This window comes from Pavona decussata, unplaced genomic scaffold (assembly GCF_977016875.1).
Source record: "Pavona decussata unplaced genomic scaffold, jaPavDecu1.1 SCAFFOLD_235, whole genome shotgun sequence".
Taxonomy (NCBI): Eukaryota; Metazoa; Cnidaria; class Anthozoa; order Scleractinia; family Agariciidae; genus Pavona; species Pavona decussata.
The window spans coordinates 65,633-91,140 of record NW_028145640.1 but is presented as its reverse complement, the minus strand read 5'-3'; the positions used below and the strand labels follow the sequence as shown (position 1 = coordinate 91,140).

The window sequence follows — 25,508 nt, the reverse complement described above, 5'->3', positions numbered from 1 at the left end:
TTGTAAAATTGTTGAAATAAAAATCGGCGGTAAAAACCCGATTTGAGAATATACTAAAACAATTATTCCATTCGACCTTGTTGGATATGAAGTGATCATAACCAACTCGCGCTACGCGCTCGTTGGTTATTTATCACTTCATATCCAACGCGGTCTCATGGAATAATTGTTATATAGTCGTGCAATATTTAGCAAAGGAATTGGACATTGTTTGTCGTTGCAGTATATATATAATATATCAAACACGAGACAGTGTTACAAGGAAGTTAAAAATACGACGCGTAGCGAAGTATTTTTGACGAACTTCGAGGTTTTTGATATTGTGATGAAACACTGTGATGAGTGTTTGATATAACTTCTCTAACCAGCTGATTTTGAAAGGGAAATTAAGGATGCAAAAACGAGGAGTTTTTCATCAGATATCCAAACACGTCATTGTGCATGATTTACTTTGTCTTTGGCTTTTGAATTAATGAGTTTGAGAAGTTGTGGTTCAAAGGTTTTTTTGGTTTAAAAACTTTCAAACTGGTTTGATTTTTATTTTCGTTGGTCTCAGATTATGGTCACGAATACTGCGCAAAGGAAAATAAAAATGAAACTGGTTTGAAAAAGTTTAAACCAAAAAAAAAACCCTTAAAACCACAGCACATGCATGATGCAAACGTTATTGTTTTCGTTTAGTGAACAATTGACAATATTTATTTGAGTGAAATATTTGAAATATCATACGTGTGAACTACACTGAAACATTTAATGAATGAAAGACCAGTGCTGTTGCCTACGCAGCTTACGCAGTTCTCAAAAGAAGGCCGAAAATGGGATTCAATTGCATTATTTCGGCGATACTAGCGCAGTGTCCCACCAACTAATCTGTCAAGCCAACTAGGTGCTAGTCATTTTGAGAGTTCAATACACCAATTTCGGGGCACACTCATCTACTAGAACGGTCTGAGTAAGAGAGTAATTCGTCTGTTACCATTAGCCACCTGTCCCCCTTAGCCAGGGAGCTGGGCCTCTCGCTTAGGCTCCAAGGTCCCGTAATGGGAATAGTTTACTGCTATCTTTCAAAACTGTCTGCAGAATTTGCGTTTGGTTGTTCCTGTTATTCCACCCTCGTATTCTCTTACAGGGAACACTGCTACTGCAAAGAGCAACTTATTTGTTTCTTTTCTGTTTTTCCTGTTTTAATTTGCTCCACTGGTTTCTTTTCTGGTGTCCAGGCTTCTCGTCGGGGTTTAAATGAAGGGGCGTTATTGTTGACTTCAGTTCTTCTATGCAGGTCTGGAAAAAAACAGTGGCAAACGAAGTTATACCAGAAGAATCGATGATCTTCCAGGTAATTACACATATCGCTTTACGTACTCAATCATTTTCCTTCAGCGTTTTTCCCTTATTAGTTTTTGTGGAGTGGTATTGTTGGGTAGGTCCTACTTTCAGGGAAGCTTAAACATGAAAGCTGTGTGAGCAGAACTAACATGAAACCATACGCAGAATTCCTAATGATAATGGGAAAACTTGTCAGCCAGAAATGGTAACTCAATAGTAGTAATTGGACATTCAATAGCAAGAACAACCGGCAGCAAGAATGTAACACCCGTGGATCGAATGGAGCTTTCTTGACGATAGTAGGTCAAACCTCAGTTATGATGGGTCAGTGAATTAACTCTGCGGTGTATGTTGTAGTACTAAGTGAACCGAGGAATTTCCCACTGAGCGTTAACTCTATTAAGGAAATGGAAGATCGAGGCAAAGAAAAAAATCACTGACCACGGCGGGAATCGAACCCAAGACCTCCTGATTTTGTCACCGTGACGTACACTGCTTTGTTAATTCTGTAATCCATCATTTGTGTCATTAGGGAAGTGATCAAAACTACTATACTCGAACAGGACCCGCTAAACCACAAAATATAGATGGTGGTCTCTACCTAAGCCCCCATCCCTTCCTCAACCTCAAAACTTTGTGTCTTTATTGCATAGCCACCCCTTTATCCAGTAGTGGAAAATGACAGTGAGATTCAAATCTCACTTTTCTTGTTTATCTAGCATTGCTGACTCTTGTTAGCTGAATATTTCTGTGTCAACTCGAATTTTGAAGCCATTAAAATTTTGTCAGTGCTGTATGTTCATGAGCTTCGTGGTGTCTTCTATAACCACCTACAGCTATCCCAGACAAGAAGTGTTCTCTTCGGCGCAACATTCATCATACCTCACGTAGCTGAGTGTGCACTTTCATTTCACTGGACAGTGTTCGTATAGGTTACAACACGAAAAGAAAAGTTGATTGACTTTTGGTAGTGATGGCTACTCATCCATATCTCCTTATCGTCTATTATCCCCTACCTTCGACTCCAGCTAGTTCTGATTCCTTCAGTCGTCTTAAGTATTCTTGAATTTCGTGAATTTCTGGCCATTTTCTTTTCAGATTCATTCTTGACATTGTCCGTGGCTTAAAGGGCAGTTTTGTCCTGGCTAACGAAGCTTTAGGTTTGTGCTTCAGTGTTTCGGCTGCCAGGTAGAACTGTGCTTCTTGAGGCTGCAAGAACCAGATCAGCTGGTTTTTGTTGTCCAAGAACTCGATCTTTTGATCATCAAGAGTGTTTATTTCCTGCAGTTAGAAAATGACATCCGTTTAAAAACGACTACTTTTCTTACAGCAAACAACCTTACAGAATTGACCATAATTCACTTCTGACCCCCGTGTACTCAATGGCCGTTTTCTTACTTAAGACGTATAACCTGTTTAATTTCTCCATATGAAAACATAATTCGACTAATTTTAATGTCTGTTTATGAAGCATTATATTATATATATTAATTGAAGCATTATACATCCGTCCCGCTTTCAAAAGTAAAACAGGTTATCTGATAATCTGTCTCCAGTATGAAAGCGGCCATTCATACGCAGACCAGTTATCAGTTTCAATAGAAGTGCTCGCACAAGGTTGTCCAGAATGATTATTTGTCTCTGCTCTAAATTCAACCATTGGACACAATAACGTCTTACAGTATTTGAACGTTCTTCTGCAATAGTTCACGAAATTAAAAGAAAGATGGCAAAGGTGGTTGGCTTTATTAAAAAAAAAATATTTAGTTTGTCACGAGCATAGAACGACAAAGACAAACATGATTCCTGGTCGAAAGTCTTTTCTTTATTTATGTATGTGAACGATGAAACTATATATATAAAATATTGCAACGCTGTGTAGTCTCCTAGAATTTATTTGTTGGTAATGTTTTTTTGAAGCTGTTATATTTCCCAACCTTATTTAATTCAACTGCCTCCTCCAATATTTTGCTTGCAGACTGAGCTATTTCCTGGAAAAACAACAGCAGGAGTCATTATGGAATATGGGGTATTCCGCGGGTGTGCACACAGCATATCGGACTTGCCAAAAAGGAAATAAAGTCTTTTGAGAACTAAAAAATGGCCGGAGCATGTTCCAAATATTCGTAATACGTTGTTTCCTTTTGTCATGGACATGATTTTAAGAAAAGGCTGCTGTTGAAACAATACTTGGTCAATTATCCTAAATGTTTATTTGGAGTTTACATACAGGTCGTTTCAATCGACCGTATGCGTATTCTCTGTATTGAACTGGATCTAGTATGGAATAGAGGCTCTTGCGGGGGATGTATTAAAAGATTTCCCTGCCTAAGCCTCGTGTGCACGCTAGGTTCAGTTCACGAGAATACGAATACGGTCAATTCAAAACTTCAGATTCAGCACTTGTCCGTTTGCTGCTGATTTCTCAGAACCTACTCCTTTCAATATTATTTTACAAATTAAACAGTTAAACGTTTAACACAATATATGCCAGGGGATTTAGGCACTATACACCTCACATTTGATTTACTTGTGGGTGCCTTTGAGTAGAAGAGCCAGCTGGAGTTGACTTTTTTTATATAATTATACAAAACTCGTTGGGTCAGTTATTAAAAGACAGTTTAGACGGTGTTTAACAAAACCACGTTCTAAGGCCCGGTTCAGACGCCGAACTTTTCATGAGCCGAACCTAATACCTTGAATTAAGTACATGAAAAGTTCGGCGTCTGAATCAGTTGAGAACGGCTGTTTCAATTTGGAACGGCTCAGCCGTTCTTCCCGCCTGGCTCAGCCGGGAATTACGGCTTTGGAACGGCTTTGATTCAGACGCCGAACTTTTCATGAGCCGAACCTAATGCATAAATTATTATAATGTATTTTAAATACAGTCTCTCGTAGAGAGCATGCGTCGTAGAGCGTGTTTACAATCATGGCGGCTTGGAGAGCAACACTTGCGGATAAAGGCGTAGACATGTGTAGTTCCTGCTTCGCTGACACGAAGTATGTTTGTATTGATTGTCGCATGCCGATTTGCAACAAGTGTTCTATTTTCGAAAACGATGAGGAAACTGATGGTTGGACGGCAGGAAGATCTGTTGGGCATTGTCAACCGTGCTTCAATGCCAAGAAGTTGCTGGAAGATTCTCAAACCGAGAACGATGATGGCGGGAAACGAAAACAGAGAAATAATGGGCGAGACATTACCAACAACCCAGAAAGGTACGTGATGAAAGGACTCTTTCGTAGGTCACATGTTTATTCCAAGTACTGTTTTATTGCAGCTAGGCCTTCACAAGGCATTCTACATTAAAAGTATAGAATTATTTCGGTACTTTTTAACATTTCTCAGTGACGCAGTGTGGTGGTTTGCCAGGAAACAGGTTACTTCTCGACATTGTCAAGTCGCCCTGTTGTAAGATAAGATACAATCATCATCATCACCATTTATTTAGTAATGCAGGTTACAAAATAGGCAGCCAAAAGGCTGATGTGGACCTACAATTCACTGAAAAAATGTAAAGAATATCCTAGCTACAGCCGCATATCTTATAAACCTAAAACATAAATTCAAACTTAAATTAAGTAAAATTCAAATCACTAAAAATATCAGACAATGTGATTATTCTACTACCCAATTAAAAGCAAATGCAAAATGGAACAAACAACAGCAAAAATATGCATTCTTCGTAATAGCTTTACGTTCTTTTGTTGCCGAATATTTAGAATATTCCCACTACAATGTGCAGGTTGTAAAAGTATTATTTTTTTTTGGCATGTTCCTATAGCTTTGAAGAACCTCAAAGTCCCTCTGATTCAGAGGAGGAAGAACAAGAAGAAGAGAAGAACAAAAACAAGAACAAAGAGGATGGTAGTAAGTTAAAAGAAAAGGCAAAAAAGGCAGGAAGAAAGTCCAGGTGGTCACAAGAGCTACTGAGTGATTTCACTGACATAATTGTGAGCAGTGACCACTACAAGACAAAGCTGATATTTAGGAACACTAAATTTCAACAGAACGGGGAAATCTATGGGAAAATTCGTGAAGAACTGAAGCAGAGATGTGTTGCAAGGGGTGAGAGTTTCAGCTTTACCGTTGAGCAACTCAGATCAAAGTTTAAGAAGTGTGTGTCTGAATGTAAGAGAGCCGCTCTCACTATAAAAACTGGAACTGGCATTAAAAGATTCCAAGAAGGCAAAAATTTTGGGGCATGGTTTAACAAGCTTTATGACATAGTAAAAACAAGAGACTCTTGTCAGCCAGAGCAAGCAAGGGAACCATCAGCAAATCAGTCTTGCCGAAGTGCCACTAGCACATCAACCATAGATACCTCTGAAGGTGAAATATCATCAGCTGACCGAAAGGAGAATATGTTTGTTCCTGTAAAACAACCAAAACGAAAAAGCAATCGCGATGACCCAATCTGTGAAGCCATTAAATTGATGAAAACAATTGTAGAAAAAGATCCATCCAAGGAACTTATCAGTTTTATGAAAGATGATATAGAGAAAGCACGGGAGCATGAGTTAAAATTGATGCAAATGATGCTTTCATTTGGAAACCAACAACCAATGCAGGGTCAGTGCCCTCCATTTGCAGCAGGACATGTAGGTTTTGCCTCACCTACCTGTAATAGTGATGGCTTCTACATGCCTTATCCACCAGCTCCCAATCAAAGTATTCATGGTGCTTATGCTCCAGAAGGTTCCATGTATCAGGGCCCTTCAAATTACCAGTTTCGACCCCTTTCTCCTGCAAATTCTCGGCCAGCGTCTGTTAATTCTAATTCTACTCCAAGCCCTGCATCTGTTGGTGAGGCATCCTCTCTTATCAGGGCCAATAGTCCTGTTTACCACCCCATGTGATTGTATTGTTATATAAATGGAGGATATTACACAGTGGTGAAGCTATGAATTTTATTTTTTAATGGGAAATATTGTTTTCAACTTGAGAAAATAAAATTCATATCTTCAAGCCACCATGTAATTTTCTTTTTGTTATAGACATGAGTGTTTTATGTGAAAAAGCCTATAACCTTCACTAGTGAGAACAAGGAAAATATGCCACTCGGGTCCCAGATGTAGTTTTTATTTTCCAATACAACACTCACAATTATCTTTATAATCAAGAATACATGCAGGAATTTGGAATAGTTTCCTTATTTTTGGGAATAGAGTGGTTAAAGTATGGTGACCTTAATTGTTTCTTGCCTTATTTCCTTATTTTGGCCTAAAAATCCTAATACTTATTAAGGACAATACTGTCTCATCCTCACAAACCCAGATAGTTGGGGCAGGAGAATGTTAAATTGAGCAAAATTAATTTCAGAGAAAGTTTACAAATAAGTATAACAAGCAGTGGAACCCCTTGATTCCTTCTGATTTCACTTTCTAGTCTCTGATTGGTTGCCAAATTGACTGTAAACAATAAAATTATTTGTGATTTGATACACACAAATTTTGTGCGCAACAAGTACAAGTTGTTCATACTTACATGTAATCACTCTATGGAAGGGGAAGGAATTTTGCAGTTCATGGTTACATGTATGTTGAGTCAATAAGCTGCTACACAACAAAGCATGACAACTCTTTATGTCTGTTGAGATTACATGGTTACGGTGAGAGTTGTACAGTGGGTAACTGGTAGTATAAATCAGTATAGCGAACCTAAGAAGAAAACAATATAGGCAACAATGAGCCCATTTTCTCTTAAACAGAAACATTTGTATCTAAAGCTCCATTCACACCAACAAAACATGTTTAATTAAACCAGGTTTAAAAAACTGAAAATCGGAAACAGAAAGCTGAACCATTGGATTTGACATGATTTAAGTAAACTTTACTTAGGGGCCGACCATTTAACTTTGAGGGGGGGGGGGGGATGGGTGATTTTGAAAAAAAATTTTCTGCAATTGCTTGTTGGAAGAAAAAAATTGCATGCAGCACAAATGTAATAGAAAAAAATTCTTGCACTGCAGTAAGAAAAAAAAAATGTTGCAAAGCTATTTTATCATTCTCGGGGGACTTTACAAAATCCCAGCAAAACTGCAACCATTCTCTTCCCTTGCTCCCTTTGAACTTTGGTGATGCTGCCGAATTATTGCTTCATATGTGCAATGCATTATTAGCTTATCACAAACAGCAATGGAGGTATTTTTTTTTTATTAAAGAATCAAGTTTCAAAGAAAATTATAATTTTTGTCATTTTAATTTTTAACTGAAACATTTTCATGTAATTATTTATATAATATGTTTGCAATGCCTTATTTTCTATTTAAATATAATATTTTTGCGATGTATCATGTTTTTGTAACGCACCTATCAATGTCTAGCCCCAATGGGGGGAGTGCAAGCATACCCAAGGTCTATTGACAAATGACATTTTCAAATATTTTTGGTCAATAAATTTCGAATTCCACACCCTCTGCCATTTCAAACCTTACTTCTTGTTCAAAACGTCCCCTCCCATGGACAAAGTTCACAGGTCAAATGCCCCACTTATGCCCGCACTCCCCCTGTTGGGGCAAGACATTGATAGGTGCATAAAAAGTAGCTGTATATTTCATGAGTAAAATTGTGCTGCAAGATAAAAATTAACAGCAGCAATTAACATGGCTGAAAACTGCAACTGTGTCCAATCAGTAAATGAAGCTATTCTATGATTGTCACATGCAAGGCAACTGTGACATTAGAAATTTATTTTTGTTTAATATATATATTCAGTATAAAAAGAAACAGATCAAAACCTTTCCCTGTTGTCAACCATAAATAAACAAATAACAGTAACATGTATCTATTTTTCTGTTTTTATATTTCCAAATAAGATATATCTTTAATTAATTTTAATAATTGATAGATAATATTATAATAGCTTACAACATTTTAACGCTTTGCAGCTCCATATTAGGACTTAATTACTGCAATGACCACAATGTAAATGTAAATACATTTTGTATATGTAAACACATGACCCTTTTTCGAGGAAAAAATTCCTGCAGAGAAATGAGGAGGGGAAAAAAATATCCTGCAGAGCAAAAAAAATATCCTGCCCACCAGGTTGCTCAGAAAAAAATTCTTGCTGACCAGAAATCACCCACCTCCCCCCTCAAAGTTAAATGGTCGGCCCCTTATTCTTTCATTTGTGCTAAATCTGTAGTCGACAAAAATCCAAAAGCAGCTGTTATGAAGGAAACAATTTTTAACTGTATTTAACTAAACATTTTTTAAACGTGTTTAAGCCTTGGTGTGAATGGGGCATTAGAAACACTCTAATAGTAACATGTTAAACAACATTGGCACATATATGCCAATATCTATGTTAATAAAAAGTTCAGGTTACCAGCAAATGTTCATCTTTCATTTCTAACACCACAGAGTCCATCTTTTGAGACATCTGAAACATTGACAGTGTCCAAGTCTTCAACAAAGACGCCCCTTAAAGGGAAAGTATCATGGGGTTTTTGATATCTTTTGTTAAAAATGATGAAATAAGACCTTCAATCACCTGCCAAATAATTCTAGAATGACGAGAGGAACGAAATCAACTCAATTCTTGAAAGAAACAACTTGTGATCTGTTCTAGCGCATTTTGGAAATAAAAATGCGAGAACTTGAAAAAAATTAGCCTAATATTTTTCAAGTTTCAATCCAAACCGACCTACTCTGTCTCTGGCCAGAGGCAACTAATCGACAGTTTTATTGCACTGGGGTGATAATTTTTAACAAACTTGACAATTATTTCGTTGTTTCTGCTTACAGACAAAACATTTTTGGGTTTTGAAATGACAGCAAATTTTTGTGATACTTCCCCTTTAAAGAAAGAATTTGGTCATGACAAATGATTTATTATTTATGAAGTATTACTGTCTGTGTGGTGATCACAGGGATTAAAAGAGTACTCTAAATTGGTCTCGCAACGATGCCAGTTTGTTTTTCCAAAAAAAATTTGTCAGCAAGGGCATTTCGTATGTTATTTGCCTGCTGACATGAATCTCTGACTTTCTCACAAGGCAGCATTTGCAGTAATTCCCTTACCCGGTTCCTATCGCGTCTCTGGTTTGTTGCTTGATCAAGTGTTAAGTCTAACTTTTTGCTGAGGGTTTCTCCCCTGTCAATGCACACATTGTGAAGAACGATACAGGCCAGAGTTGCCTTTTTAACCTCTTCTTTACTACTTTCACATTTCCTTAGAAGGACTCTCCATCGTCCTTTCAATTGACCATAACAACCTTCGGTCACCATCCTTGCTCTACTTAACCGATAATTAAAATATCTCTGTTTTTCTGTGAGGACAGCGTTGCCATAGGGTTTCATGAGCCATGTTTTAAATGGAAATGCAGAGTCTCCAAGCACAAGGGGTGGTATAAGCACTCTGCCAACGTCCTTCCCAATGTCAGGAATCAGCCCATTTTCTTCTATGTCAGTCCACAGTTGAGTTGACTGGAAGATAATTGCATCATGTGAATTTCCAGGAAACCCACAAGTTGCCCACATGAACCGATAGTTTGAGTCAACCATCCCCATCATAACAATTGAGTAGAAGTTTTTAAAATTATAGTACTCTTTACACGATGAAAGACCTCCGGGTGGGCACTTGATGGGGATGTGACAGCCATCTAATGCAGACCAACAACATGGAAATTGCCAAAGTACCTCCATGTCCGTCATTTTGCTCTTAAACTCTTCCTCTGACTTGGGCATATGTTTGGTCACACACTCTTCCCACAAGTTTTCCACTATTGCATTTGTTACCTCGTTGACAATTGAACAGACCGTAGAAACCCCTAGTCCAGTCATCTCTGCGATTGTGTAATAATAATCGCCTCTCGCCAGACGATAGAGGCAAATAGCTAACCGGCATTCGGGTGAGATGGGCTCTTCGTTCACTGTATCTCTTTGGAGGACATGCCTGATCCGATTTAGGATAAAATGGAAAGTTCCACGCGAAACTCGAAATGTTTTCTTAAAACGTTCTTCAGAGTAAGTATTCCAAACACAGTTAAACCATCCCATGTTTCTCCCAAGGCGACGGCAGGAACGACTATATTTGGGTGCTGCATTTTCTCGAGACAATAACAAGAGCAGAGTGACTAAACAGACGGTTACTAGCTGTTGTCTTTTTCTCACCACGTATTGAAATAGGGTCTGCATCCTTTTCCGTCTAATTCTCGCTCTCTCCATCATTGATCTCAAGAGAAAAACCCTCGATAGGTGGCGACCGGTGTATGTTCTGGCGTCGTCCGCCATGTTTACACTTTACCTGAAAACCGCTGACCTTTCGATTGGTTTTGCTTCAAGTAAATTAAGTTCGGCTAATTAAGTTCGGCGTCTGAATCAAAAGGCGGGATTTTCGCGATTTGGGCCGACCTTAATTTGAATTAAGTTCGGCTCATGAAAAGTTCGGCGTCTGAACTGGGCCTAAGCCATTTTCAATTTTTCAAAAAATCATATCTAAACATTGTCTGCTGCTGACGGTAACAAGAAGGCTTGCATCCCAGACTAGAAAACTATTTATCTACTTAAAATAAACCACTTATAAACGGATCGGGAGGTCCACTGCTTGTCTTAAGCCGCGGCCTAAGTTAAACTGTTTAAATAACTGGCCCATTGCTTTTCATGTCAACCATATTGTTCTTATGCTAACTAGTTTGTATTTAGAAATGAAAAGCACTTAGGTCTGTTTCAAAACCAAGTCATCTCCAGCCTCGTTTCAATTCAAAGGCCAGGTCACAAAGTACACAATGGTAAAATCGGATATCCAAGCCCCCCACCCAAACAAAAAACAAAAAAAAAAAACTGGCAAACTCGCTGTAAATTAGCCCGATACCCAGCCAAACAACAAGCATCTAACTTGAACTACATTTAATCCAATTGAAATGTGCCGTATAATCCACCGTATAGAGCGTTTTCATTCACGTGACTACCGGCCATATTGGTTTACTGAAACAAAAAAAAGTATTTGCATAAAAATAGAGTTCAATTCCCGGAGGTTTAGTTTGGGACACCAACATGGCCGCCATTTCTTTGTTTTGAGACACCAACATGGCCTCCGTGACGTCATGTCAAAACACTCCATCCAAAAAGATGGCGACTGGTACTTTTACCCATAGTTCTTAGCGAACGAAAATCCTAAAAAAAAAAGATCGTAAACACGCACAGTAAAGTTCTAAAAACTTCAAACCTAGCATACACAATGTTGTTAGTACAGGGACAAATTTCGCAATAAATAAGGCGTTCTATGTAGCTGTGTTAGGTTCGCAACGTGTTGCGCCATCTTTTTCCGTATAGTGGATTGAGTCCTTACCTCAAGCTTGACGTCATAATCTCGCGGTCCAGTGTTGTTTACTATTCCTCCAACTTCGTCATATTTGATGTCAAAAAGACTGAAGTTTGGTCGGGCTTTGTCTTTGTCAAAATTTCTGTTTTCCCATGCTCCCGTGTGTGGATCAAATCGGTACTATTGTGGAGAGGAAAGCCGGGTTAAAGGTTAGTGTTACTTAAGGACGGCGCCTACTTTTGTCACTGCGCATACGTTCTGCGCATCTTGAGATACTCGCGTTTCCTATTGGTGGTGCCTACTAATACAGGGATATTTTTGCGCGGTTTAAAATTATGCGGAGAAAGCAGAACTTTGGTATCCAAAAAGAAAATTGGGGGTGATCATGCATTTTTCGGATAAAAGCATTGCTTAATATTTTACTGTTTTTAGAATAATTGTTGCTTAATTATCTTTAAAAAAAATGCGTGATTACCCCCAATTTTCTTTTTGGATTCCAATAACCCTCGCTAAGATCTGCTCTCCCCGCATAGTCATAAACCACACAAAAATACTTCTTTATTAGTAGGCACCTTCCTTAATGAGAGATCATGTGAGTTAGTCGCAAAGGGGAATATCAAGGCCTGATTGTTGACTGTCACACATTGATTGATTAACGAACATACACTGGCTTTCTCATGATTGTTTTTATAATTCTCTTGTCGATTGTGAAAACGTGCCGGTTAGGCATGGGCGTGTAAGACTGATCAGCTCTGCACATTTGTCAATCACAACCGTGCTCGACTATTCAGACCGTTGGAAGTTAATAGACGATATTCAGTATACTTACAGGGAAAACAAGAGGAAAATGACCCTATCTCAGCAGTTTTGGTATGTGTTAGTCGAACAACAGAAGGATACCTATTTTAACAATCAGTTAAACGAGCAGTTTGTCTCTACAGTCTTGCAATTGTTAACGTTAAAGAGGTGACAGTGCTTAAACATTAGTTTTTTAGCTTCCATGCTTTTATTGCATTTTGCTTCCTTCCGTATTTGATGCAATTTCGCTAATCGTCCTCAATGCAAAATGCTTGTGAAAACGGAGACTTTTGAAAGTGCGATTGCGGTTGAAAAAAACTTCTTCTTAGCATCAAAACGTATCTGTGGTTTTTATCGTTTTAGTGTAGACGATGGGGCAAAACAATACCCCATTAATGGCGACGAATTTTTTTCAGTCATATGAAAACGGGCTTTCTGAAATCGCGTCTGTGTGGGCGGGGACACAGATTTTAGAGGCCATCACATGAGACAGCTTATGGTCAACAATAAAAGATAGTGTCATGAGATTTGTGGAGATTGTAGCCACGTAGACGTTAAAACGGCTTGAGCTAGTTCACTTTTGAATCCCTCTTAAAGGAAACCTCCACTCTCGAGACATGTTAACGTTACATTATTGAAATTCAATTTCCTTTGAAATTTCATTGAAAAACATGGAAATAATATTTCAGTGTCGGAAAAAACATGATTTGATTATCGGCTATTTTCGCTTTTAAACTTCCCGCGCGCCGCCATCTTGGATTTCATGACGTGATAAGGTTGCTCAATTGTTTTGCACAAAAGAACTTCTGCTGAATAACAATAGCGGCAACCATTACACGTCATAAAATTCAAAATGGCTGCCCCCAGGAAATTTAAAAGCAAAAGTTGTCGATAATCATATCTAATTTTTTACACACTTAAATGTCATTTCTACGTTTTAGACAAAAATTTAGAATTTAGACATTTCCAACGCTTACCCGTCAATTTGTTGTGAGAGTGGAGGTTCCCTTTAACTGTTTCGCCGCTCCTGGTGGATCATTTCAATCATTTATTTCTCAAGACGTTTGCAACAGGTTTTGACACTCAAGACATGGTATGTTCCCTTCTACAAGTAAACTAAATTAAACAATGAATCATTAAATCTATTATATTATTGACCTGCGGTAATAATTTCCATCCATGCTTGGCAACCATGTCCACTGCCTCTAACACAAAGTGAACTGTCTCGTCATCCATGAAGTAAGGTAAGTTGATTCGAGCAAAGCCAGGTCTGAAAGGTGAACACAGCACTTTTATTAAGTACAGTGCTGCTTACTCTTAGTTGGTGGCTGTGATTATCTCCCTCCCTCCCTCCCACCCCTATTTTAACTTGTTCTATTCTCCTGTGGATCGTGGCGCCGCCACCAGTTTTCTCTGTCGCTGGCCCACTTTAAAGGAGAGGAAACCCGTGACAACAGGTAACTACTGTTCGGGATTGGATAGGGTTACTTTGGGATAGATCTAAACTTTGTCTCGTCAGGAAAAAAAAACCCATCTTATTTGTTAACGAAGAGGGCATGACTGTCATTAGCATTTGAAGTTTTGAATGACTATGCGTTACGCGAACTTTTGCACATAACTATTGATCGTTTTTCGAACGAGTGAAATTTTTTTCAGTTTGAACGCGTAAGGGACATTTTAGCTAAGGTTAAGAACAGTTTCCAATTTCAATTGCATTTTTGGGCAAAACATGCCATTCAGGCGTATTATATTTTGGGATATTTTTGCTTCTAACCCCCTTTCAAATTTATCAATGAATAAACTATTTAAATAACAAGGACAACTAGGGTAGAATATCAGAGAGCGAAAAGGGGAGAATGGATTAGGGCTTTCAAGAGGTTGGACTGAAAAGAATCATTTCAGTATCACTAGGTGCCACCTAGACTCCATGGGCTAGATTTTCTAAGTTAAGATGTATGCTAACTATTGTTTTTTGACAATAGGCTATTGTTAGTCAAAAGAGTCCCAATAGTGATCAGCATCGAAATTCTCCCACAATATCACTGCTTGATTAAACTTTTAGGTCATGGGAATAAAGGAAATGATCAACAAAGATAACATGCATTGATTGATAAACAAATTCTCTCAACTAGTCCCGTAATAAATATGTAAAGAATAATAGGGAGATTGTACATATGGATATTAGGAATTAAAGGGTTAAGAAACAATACTTAGGAGACATCTTAAGTTAGGAGGGCTTCGTGAACTTAGTCCCTTATAATCAATTCAAATGTTTTTGTCTTTAATTAGTTGGCTGTATTTTTTCTTACTTCATAATCTCCAAAGGCTCTTTGCATGATATTTCTACGTCCTCTCTGCAAGATAAAGAAATATTTTTGTCTGAGCTCTTATACTGTTACAACCACTACAACAATCTTGCACCATTTTTTCTACGCCTGCTTTGCCAACATTGATATAGTTCCTTGGCAAATTTCCTTCTCGGTTAGAACTATGTAGAGCTATATGTTATATTGTAGGTTCTCTGTTACTTGTTACAGCAACCGAGCTCAAAACAGGGATAGGTTCTACAAGGTTTTCAATAGGGCATTTCCGAGTTACTTTGAACCTCATTATGAAAACGAGGCTAAGTGCAAAGCTTTTCATATGAAAATTAGATTTGTTTGGATATGAATGGAAACTTATTGTCATTATCAAAACTCAGCACTTAGCCTCGCTTTCATAATGAGCTTCAAAGTAACTCGGAAATAGTCTATTGAATAGTTACTCACGAGGATTTGATCCTTAGATACATACTGAAACCAAAAATTTGTAGCATAACATTAAAACAAAAAATTAATCAAACTCACTCTTCGTGAGACTCCAGAAACCAAGTGAACCTTCTTGCTATGTTCTCGTTTATTCCTAGGAGATCCTGCAAAGTGAAGATAGCAACATGACTGGTGAGTACCTCACAGCAACAACTGATCGACCTGTTGTAAAAAGTCAGCGCTTTTAAAAATCGATTGCTGTTATCTACATGAAATAATTTGACCGGAGAGCAGAATAAGGTAAACGAAACTACTATAGCACGACTAAAGGGGCAGTCTTAATTTTTTTAAACTCTCGTAGCCATGTATATGTATGTATATGCATACGCATGTTTGCGGATATTTTTAACCCTGCCGGAGATTATCTGGCAATTACTTAAAGCATTCCTTGGGAATTGTTGGTTCAGGGTTTTGACCTCCTTAGTAACTACACCAAAGGCAACCTAAGGAGTGTTTCTTTTAGCTAATAATATTTACACTTTCGTCTGAAAAATACTATGACAGCAGCATTGGTTAGCACTCTAGAATTACTCTTTACTTGAAAGAAAAATATCATTCCCTATGCTGATGATGACATATGGATCACGTAATTATGACCTAGGGTACCTACTCTTGTTGACTGATCTTATTAGCGTGTGGTTGGAAACAGAAAATTGTTTTGAGGGTTTATCAAATTTAATGCAAAAGAGAAAAAGACTTCCGCCTCACTTCCCGAATCAGCGCTGCATTGAGTGATTGTGAATGATTTTGAAACAGTCGAGTGCAGGTACCAACAACGTTTAGTTACTAGAATACTAAAGGCGTTTTAAAATTCCTCAATATCGTTGTTGTTCACCTGTGCATAAGGTCCAGCGCATGCGCATCCTCCCCGAGCTTGGATACCATAAAGGTCATTCAGGAGCACGGATACAAAGTTATGATGTAGCATCTTTCCACTGTCCTCGTGTCGAATTAACATTGAGAAGATAGGAAGACGGCGAGCATTGTTGTTCCCCAGAATTGTGATGTGGGGATTTTTACGCCAAACTTCAAAGGCTTTCCTTTGTGAAGAAAAGAATTTGAGTGATAAATGCCAGATATTAAAACTACTTTGGTTTAAAGAGCAGTGGCAATGCATTTACGCGCTGGCTTACGTCAAATTCGTCACCATGTTTGGGCAAGGTCTGCACGCTGAATTTAAATCGCTGGGTTCACTGTGGCATACTGTGTGCTTACGCTCTGCTCATCTGTTACAGGTCAGTCAAAGTTTGCAGGGCGGCACGCACTTTGGTTTCTGCATCATTAAACCCCTAGGAATATTGCAAAAGTTTTCTTTTGATGGAAAGTTCGTGTGCCGGAATGTAACCCCTGTATTTTGGTAGGTTTCCCAAATGGCGTGCTAGTTACCTTTTTAGAGAGCTGGGTGAAGACAGACAAAGCGAAGTATAAAATTTCTTGTCTAAGGAAATAACATGGCGTTAGGAGCCAGAGGCCTGGTTCTCGAATGTCCCGATAACTATTTTCAATATTTTTAGAGTCCTACGCGCTAAAAACCAGAGCACAACGCCTTCAGCTTATCTGTTATATTGCTGAATCCATTTCATTGACAAACCTGCAAAGCTCCTCTTCTCTCTCTTCAATGATAGACGTCCCAACAGCCTGCAAAAAAAAAAAAAGAAAAAGGGTTTGGTACGTGGCATTCATATACAAATTCCCGTGAACGCTAGATCTACTCTTCATTCAGTTGAGCCTTTGAATTGTACCAGACCATATCGGAGCCAATTTGTGCGTGGAGTTCAGGCTTTCTTTTCGCAGCTCCTTAAGTTGCGGCATAACTGTTTTGGTCTCCCATTTATTTATTAAAATCACGTCAGCCTCCAATGACCTTATACATTGAAGCTTCATTATCACCTATTTAACCTGTATTCATTGACTATACGTATTACAAATCTCGCTTATTAACTCTTACTGATGTGAAGCCATATCAGCCCGTATTGACTTAAAGTTTAACACTTATTAATACCTCTCAGTTGTAAGACCATATACTCCGCATTGACTATATTTCTTAAATATCTTTCATTACCTCTTTGAGCTGGAAGACCATACCAGCCCGTATAGACCCCACTATAGCTGGTGTACCACCCTCTTCTCTTTCTTCAATGTCCTTCAGATACAAATGGGTGTCTCGGGTTACCTGAACCAGAACATACAAAAGGCTATAAATATACAGATACAGCAACCGCCTTCCAGCTACTCATTTACAATATGGTCATTATGGGGCATCGAGAAGGCCTGTCAGGGTCTAATATTACCATGTTGTTTTTGACATATTTTTAAATATGACCAAGCGCAATGTAGTCTGTTACAGGGAACCTCCACTCTGATAACAAATTGACGGTCAATTGTCGGAAATAGTGTTTAAATTCTAAAATTTAGTTTAAAAAGTAGAAGTGACATTCAAGTTTGCTAAAAATTGGATATGACTATCGCCTATTTTCGATTTTAAATTTTCCGGGCGCCGCCATTTTGGATTTCATGACGTCATACGGTTGCCGCTATTGTCAGAAAGCAGACTTTTGTGTGAAACAATAGACCGTATTCGTATTCTCGGTATTGAACTGGAACTAGCTTGCACACGAGGCTTATTCGGGGAAATCTTTTCACATGCAAATAGTTTCTAATATATTCCCCCGCATGAGCCTCCATTGCAAGCTCGATCCAGTTCAATACCGAGAATACAATTATGGTCTATTGAGCAACCGTATGACATCATAAAATCCAAGATGGCGGCGCCCGTTAAATTTAAATTGAAAAAAAGGCGATAATCAAATTCTGTTTTGTCCGACACAGAAAATTTTATTTCTATGTTTTCAAACGAAATTTGAAATTAGATTGTTTTTTTTTTTTTTAAACAATTTAGCGCTAATTCAATCTATCATCGTCTGTAACTTACAAAGAGAACAGTTCCTCCACCACATCCGCCAGGTACGGGGTTTTTGAAAACCCTCTTCTTGGCAATGAGTAATCCTAAAAGGGGAACGACAAAAACTTCACTGTTGTTTTAATGGTTATCACACTCGGCCAGCCTTAACACCTGACGATGCTCTACTCAGAAGCTTTCCAAAGAAACTCATAACTTTTCTCAGAAAACCTTGGGATTTTTCCTTTTTTTCCACAAATTTTCCCAAGCAACAATGGAGTATTAACGAAAAAAGCGTTACATGACGTTTTGACGACCTCATGTCATCATTATCGTTAATTTTCCTTTTAAAAAGTTTCTCAAAATCAATCTTGGTAACAATGGAGTAATAATAGTTTTTGTCTTATGTACCTACCAGGTGTCCCGGGGCCACCGACAAACTTATGAGGAGAAAGGACAACGGCATCTTTATACCTGAATATGAAGGCAAAAGGTTCAATGTTTCGTGAGAGAGAAATGCAAGAAAATACGGTGACTGTTGTGTACTGTTTATATATTTATTTGAGTTTTCATTTATCTATGTAATTTTTTATCAGTGTGTGCTGTTTTACAAGGCGCCCACAATCGTGTCCCAATTAGCGTAAAAGCAAGGCCAGAGAGTAATGACCATCTGCTGCATTCCTTGGCCGCTTTCTCGCTTTTAGGCTCAAAGCTTCGTATTTCAACAGGACTTAAAGGAAATCTGAACTTCAGAGGTTTCATAAAACTACTGCCAAAAAAACAAAACACTGTCCACCGACACGCCAAAGAAGTCTGTCAGTTTATATTTAGAGTATCTTTACCACGTCAAGCTTCAATTTTATGTCAGTAAAATGTTTTTTGTTTTCTGGTGACTGCATTTAATGGGTATGATCTCAAAGAAAACCATTTTCTTACCCGTCCGGTGTTGGGTTCATATCAATTTTGAGGTATGGACCAGCGGAGGCGTAATCCCAGAATGATAAAGCGCCATATTTGTGGCACATTTCAGCTACAGCTACAGTGTCTGTCAAGATGCCAGTCACATTGGAAGCCGCTGAAAACGCCGCGTACATGTTATACTCCGCTAATCGGTATTTCTGTATCGGACAAAACAGTGGGTAAATTCTTGTTGCACAGAGCAATAAATTCGATGTATGGACTGGTGAAAGTTCATTGTACGAACAAAAACTAGTCGACTACAAATCGCGATGTTATTTACCCTTAGGTTGGCCTCTAACATCTCCATATTCACTGTTCCTTGCTTGGTGTCCTGTATTCGGACAATCTGTGAGTGCAGAAAACATATGCAGGATAAGGGGATTAGTTTCCTAACAAACTGTGGTACTGCATCGGTGGGGAGTAGAAACGAATCATAATTGTTAGGTTTATCAACAGAGTTAATGACTAATAAACGGTAAATTGGCCACTGAAAGAGATTCGAGAGCTGACTTTCGAGCGTTAGCCCTTCGTCGAAGCAAATCTTAATTCTCTCTGACGAAGGATTAACGCTCGAACCGTCAGCACTTGAATCTCATTACGGTGGCAAATTTACCTTTAGTTGTCAACTCTGTTGAAAAACCTTAACATTCGTATATAATTTTAGTTTCGCAGTCCAGTGTTGAGGATACGAGGACCCATTGGAATGAATGAAATATTTTGTACATGGTAAATCGCAATTTGAAGTAAAGGTATTAAAAAACTACATTCTGTCCAATACTTTTCGCTTACCTACGATTGGTCAAGGCGCAATAAGCCCCCAACTTAAACGAGGTATTATCCGAAGAATTCTCCAAATGAACCGTTAATTCCAGAAAAAGTAAAGCGACAAGCATCCTACACGGGAAGGGATTTGAAGAATATTGATACTTAACACAATATAAGGCGAATACGTAAAATTATTTTTGTCCTTGCACCCCACCCCATCATCTGTTTTTCTCAAACAAATTAATAATTCGTCAAGAGAAAACAAAATCACCGTGGTTTGGATATGTGTTCCCAATTATCATAAAATTTTGCCAAACTTAGCCTTGAATTTCTCCAAGAAATATTGATCATTTGTGAAGCCATGCCAAACGCTCGAAAGTGTGTTTCATCAGATATCCAAACACCCCGCAGTCGTTTAAAAAAACTTGGCTGCTCACGTTTTTTCAACCTACTTCTCAGTATTTGGATTTCTGATGAAACAAACCTTCTCGTGTTTGATATATTACTTCAAAGCTCACCGTGTTCTGAGAGCGAAACTGTTTTCTTCGCGGAACTGATATGTCCGCACTGGAAGAAATATCCGCAAGGAGAAGTGCCTCTCCTCATTGGATGGGAAAGAGTAGGGTTATGCCAGAAGGATATCACTGTATATACGCCTGGGTGCAGAGAGAGAACGTGGAGCAAATTTTCACCACTCCAGTGTGAGTTCGCTATAACAAGTATTTATTATTAGCAAGCCGTTCCCCGACGGTACCTTTGCTCCTGTTTCTTTCCAAGGTAACATATTTGAGTGATGTTCAAATGGACCAACAAATACAACCTGTTAAGAAAAAAAGAAAGAAAGAAAGAGAATTTGATTTTGGGAATTTTCCGACTATATTATCCACGCGGCAGTTATAGTGGGTTTTTTGTTTTAAAGTAGATACAGTGGTACCTCCGCTGCGGACGCTCCCCTAAGTGCACGCCTCCCTTAAGCTGACACCTAATCGTGGTCCCTGCTACACACGAACAGTATTTTTGACCTATAGTAGGAGGTAAGGACACAACTGAAGCGTAATGCGATCTACTATATGTTCGCTTATTGGAGGCTATGGCTAGCTGGATCTTCTGTCCAGAATAAATAGAACATCAAGTTACCATCATCAAAGAACATCCAGTTGCCATTCCATTTCACTCAAGCACAGGCGAGAGTGCTAGTACCAGCTGCCGAGCACAAAGAACACGGACGGTAGTAGCAAGTTGCTTCACTCAATTTACCCTGTAGAGGTTAAATTATTATCAATTTTTCTCACAGCAACGCTTGCGCTATTTGCCAGAGATCTTTCTCGGGCTTTTGCGTATAAATTTTTTTGCAAAGGTAAAGGCTGGGTTTTTTAAAACGTTTACTTACAGATTTTTTGACAACTTGTCCTTTCAACTGCAGAGCATGAATTAACTTGTGAATGGCTCCGGTTGTTCCGCTCCCAGTGAAAACGACTACATCATCTGGCCCAGCGTTTACGCACTTCTTGATGATGTCACTACAAAGATTGTCATAAAGCGCATGAGCAAAGGTGGCAATTTTAGCGACAATAACCCGGGAGGGAGGACTCCTTTGTTTGCTTTTAACGAGGTCTTGCTCTAAAGAAGGTGTGGCTTTGTTTGGTGTTCCATATTGTACAAGTTGTACAACGGAATTGGTTGAGATTAATCACAATCGAAAAGCCAAATAGATAAAAGGTATTTTACTTTGCAAAACGCTGGCATCTTCTAGAGATTCTTTTGACCTTTCTTTCTTTATTCTTGCATTTTAAGACGTTTGATTGACTTACCGTGCCTCCTGCCTGAATTTTGTGGTCTGCCGTGACGTAACACTGGTTGTGGTGTGCGTGTTGGCGTAAAATGGGTACACGTAGTCCCGGATGTAGTCCTCTATAAACTTAAGGGGCCTGGTCATAAACAAAATAGTTGGAAATGTTAAAGGCGGCGTTACATCGCGGAGCGTTGTACAACTTGTCTCACAGCGGCTAGAAACAGTAAAATGCCAGCCTTGGTGCGTTCTAGCATTTTCGGGTGAACGGGAAACCTGGCAAAGAAAGCGCGCAAGGACACTTCCTCCCCATGGCCTTTTTGGTAAACCTGAAGCCGTCCCGTGTTTCCTTGTGCACGAAACTTACACTTGCTTTCTTTGTTCTGCGAATTTTTTAGGCCTCTGTGAACGAGGCAATTGTTTTGCAGCTTTGTGGGAGCATCCTGCATTAGCAACAGGACGAGATTAGTTCAACATGTGATGATGTAACATCTGTTTGTCGCATCTGTTTTTGTGTAGCGTCTACTGCTGTTTAATCATTTTTTAAGCTTAAAAAACAGAGACACGCTCTGCATGTGCAATTCCAACAACTAAACTTGTATGCTATAAATTTTTGTAAGGGATAAAACTGAAAAGTTGCGTTCAGTACGAATATACCCAGGATCACCGGGCTAGGGTTTCAAAAGCAGCTGGCTCCTAGCTACAGGTACAGTAAATCTTCCATCCGGTTTCACAAATAAGCTCCCGTTCCACTCGTTAGGATTGTTAACTTGTCAATCGTCCAATCTACTTACTTGCCAGAAGCTGTGTAATCGCAGTATATGACTGAAGAGAAAAAAAAATGTGCACTTGTAAGTTAGTACTTAGCGACATTATGGTATCATGTTATCATGTCACATAGCATCATGTATTGTATTTTAGGAGTTTGCATCGAATTAAACAATTATTGGAAGAATGCGCATGCATGTATCGCATAACGGGTCATGAGATTCGGGCTTCTGTTGCTCTTAAACGTCGCGGTTTTTTCTCCTTAGGCGCCATCGCAAAGAGTACATATTTCAACTAACTCTTATAACAAAGACATTTGGTACTTTATTAGCAGAAAATATACAATGGAAAATCAAAAAGATATAGAAATATTTAAACAAGTAAGTAAAAAGAGCCCACAAAGTAAAGTTAACATAGGGATGTATAAACAGGAGCAAATAACAGTTACAGTGGAACCCCGCCTAACGAACACCTCTTTATTACGACCAATTTTTTGTGCCCCGAACGAATTGAAAGTCCTGTCATTTCCTTAGTATTACAATGTCGTTAATCCGAACACCCCTTCTTACTTCCACATTTTCACGGTTCGAAGGTGGTCGTATTAACGGCGTTCTGCTGTATTATAGTCAAGATGCCCAGGCAGAATTGTAAGCAGAATACGTGATTTTTACGAGCATTGTCTGCAGGCAGAATACGTCAATTTACACAAGCGTACACCTGTCTGCGGCCTCTGCTTTACAGCTTCTCGAGTTTCCTTCATCTCAGGTGGCAGCGCATTTGTCTCAACTGAGCTTTAAAGATTCAATTAAGCCAGTAAAAAAAAGTCGATATGGTAAAAAAATAACAAAATATTTGGTTTTATCTTAATGATAAGGTAATCTGACAACCGCCAAATTACGGAGATCAAATTAAAGCTTTCCTTTTGTTTGGTTTCCAAATAAACGGAAGACTTGGAAAGAAGTGTTTAGAAGCTCATTTGCATGACTAAATGTCTTATTCACTGGACCAACCGGCTAATGATCTGACAATTACTTTTGTTCATACCCTTTGTCTGTAGGGAACAGCATAAGTAAATGAACGACCATCGGGGTCATGCACACAAGTTAAAAACAATCCAGGTTTAAACGGGATTAAAGATCTAAACTAAAGACCTGCGATTCTGGTGCATTGTTCCACCAACAATCAAACAACTGAGAGCATGCTTGAGCCATCAAGCCAACTGGGAACTGGTCATTTTGTGAAGTTGTGACAAATGATGAGATGGAATAGAAATATACGAAATCCATGTTTAAACTGCAGATGAATAAATTAATAAATAAGAGATAATTGTAGTTGCATAAGATAAATCAACTGACATAATGTTACGACTGCTGTTCAAATGTTGAACAGTACACAATGCAAGCCACAATGAATGTTGAAATACACCATTCAACCTGTTGAACATTGGAGGAATGGAAATAGGGCCAAGCCCTATTATACGTGTCAAACTGCAAAAGAAAACACCAAACAGTGTTTTGTCACTGCGCCGAAAAGTCTGGACGCCTTTCAACATTTGTTGAGAAACAAAATATTCGACTCTTGAACCCAGGTCATTGGCTACTTTAGTAATGTGCGGACGTGTTCCTTAAGCACGATTCAGGCTGGCTATGATTCACCCGTCACGTATGATTCGAACATAATCTTGCAACTACGAAGAAAATTCGCCCATGATTATTTTTTACGGTATTAACAGTCACTTTCTGAAGTACAACAGGGGCACCAATCTTTCAGGTAAATTATCTGAGCTGTGAGAAACTGTTCGTTAATAAAATTATCAAAAATTGAAACATGGTTCCAAGGCCAAACATCCAAAATAACTTCATTTTTACCCAGGAGTCCTTTAAAGTGTTGTTTTCCTTGTGTTCTTGCATCGCAGTTTACGGCCATTTCAAGACATATTTGTAAAGCTGTTCGGATTGCCCTAGCTGAAGTTGGCGCTATAAAAAATGCTGACTGGCCTTATTTTGCACTTTAAACTCCGAAAACTAGAGGGAAAGTTTTGCAGTTAACCCCTGGTGGGGGGGGGGGGGGGGGGGCTACTTCCCATTATAAGCTCTGTAGGTTTGTGCGGTCCCAAAGGTTGGGTTTTTGAACCGTTTTGAAGTAGGATATAGATTTTAACCATTTTGGTCTGAAAATGGAAATGGATTCTAGAAACCAGGTCTGAAAAGTATTCATGGTAAGGTACCATATAGTCACCCACATAACCATAACCCTGGCCCTGATAACCCTCCATATAGTCACCCTTAGCTTACCATGAATTATGGGCCGAAAATGAGTTTGAATTTTAGAGGCCGGGTCAGCGTTTAGAGAACCGAGTCGCACACCCTCTCCAAAACTTCCGTTCGCAAAAAACGATATCCCGAAGATTATAAAAGAGATGTTACTCTTACTGCTGTTTACTCAGTTCATGCCTGACGATACTAGAAAAGAGCTGCCAAATTACGTGACGGGTGGAATTTTATAGAGTGATGTGCTTCCATGTTTCTGTTTGTTATAATATTTTTTATTGCTCCTTTGTCAACACCTCCTTCAGTATGATTCTCAGACGCTCCAACCGTCTGCGCATACACCTCCACCGTTTCGAAGCAGATTTTCGAAGACCTAAACAAAACGTTTCAAACTTGGCCAATTAATATTTGTCACTGGCAATTTTAAACCTCACGCTTGGCCACTAACAGCACAACGGCCACTCTTTTACACTAAGTATCATACCTCGTCTCTGTCCATACGGTCCTCCAAATCTTGTCTTGCCTCCGACGACGTTTTCATCGATAAACTCCAGGAAAGGAAGCATGACTTCATCTGATGAAAGTTGACGGATTTGTCCTTCCTCTAGCGTCCAACGTCGCTTTCCGTTTATCTGACTATCAAAGTTCAAGTCGTCTTCTTCTAAATCTAAAAGATTAATGAAACGTGATTCGTTATCAAATGCTATTGAACAGACATGCGGTCGCAACACTTCGTAAGATTTAAGTTTAAGCCTACCCTTTTTCAAACGTGCAAGGTGAATGGGAGTGCGAGAAACTTATGCCCCTGTCATCTTCAGTAAATGGATATAAATATTCGTTCTTCCCTAGAGCAATC

At 38.9% G+C, this 25,508-nt stretch overlaps 2 protein-coding genes across 2 annotated transcripts; one reads left to right on the top strand and one right to left on the bottom strand.

Moving 5' to 3' along the window:
* Window positions 1-856: 856 nt before the first annotated feature.
* Window positions 857-25,302, bottom strand: LOC146457929 (uncharacterized). The gene is made up of 19 exons (XM_085091384.1): window positions 25,137-25,302; window positions 22,409-22,439; window positions 21,637-21,753; window positions 21,216-21,345; window positions 20,580-20,645; window positions 19,341-19,406; window positions 19,037-19,218; window positions 18,516-18,574; window positions 18,134-18,207; window positions 17,264-17,374; window positions 16,793-16,839; window positions 16,037-16,241; window positions 15,241-15,305; window positions 14,704-14,748; window positions 13,553-13,664; window positions 11,624-11,776; window positions 3,264-3,317; window positions 2,343-2,607; window positions 857-1,281 (listed from the first exon to the last, which is right to left on the bottom strand). The coding sequence occupies exons 1-19, from the start codon at window positions 25,216-25,218 to the stop codon at window positions 1,139-1,141; spliced, it is 2,007 nt and encodes a 668-aa protein (XP_084947510.1). The 5' UTR covers window positions 25,219-25,302; the 3' UTR covers window positions 857-1,138.
* On the top strand, window positions 4,241-7,144 carry LOC146457930 (uncharacterized). Its single transcript, XM_085091382.1, has 2 exons — window positions 4,241-4,545; window positions 5,112-7,144. The coding sequence occupies exons 1-2, from the start codon at window positions 4,256-4,258 to the stop codon at window positions 6,184-6,186; spliced, it is 1,365 nt and encodes a 454-aa protein (XP_084947508.1). The 5' UTR covers window positions 4,241-4,255; the 3' UTR covers window positions 6,187-7,144.
* Window positions 25,303-25,508: the final 206 nt, after the last annotated feature.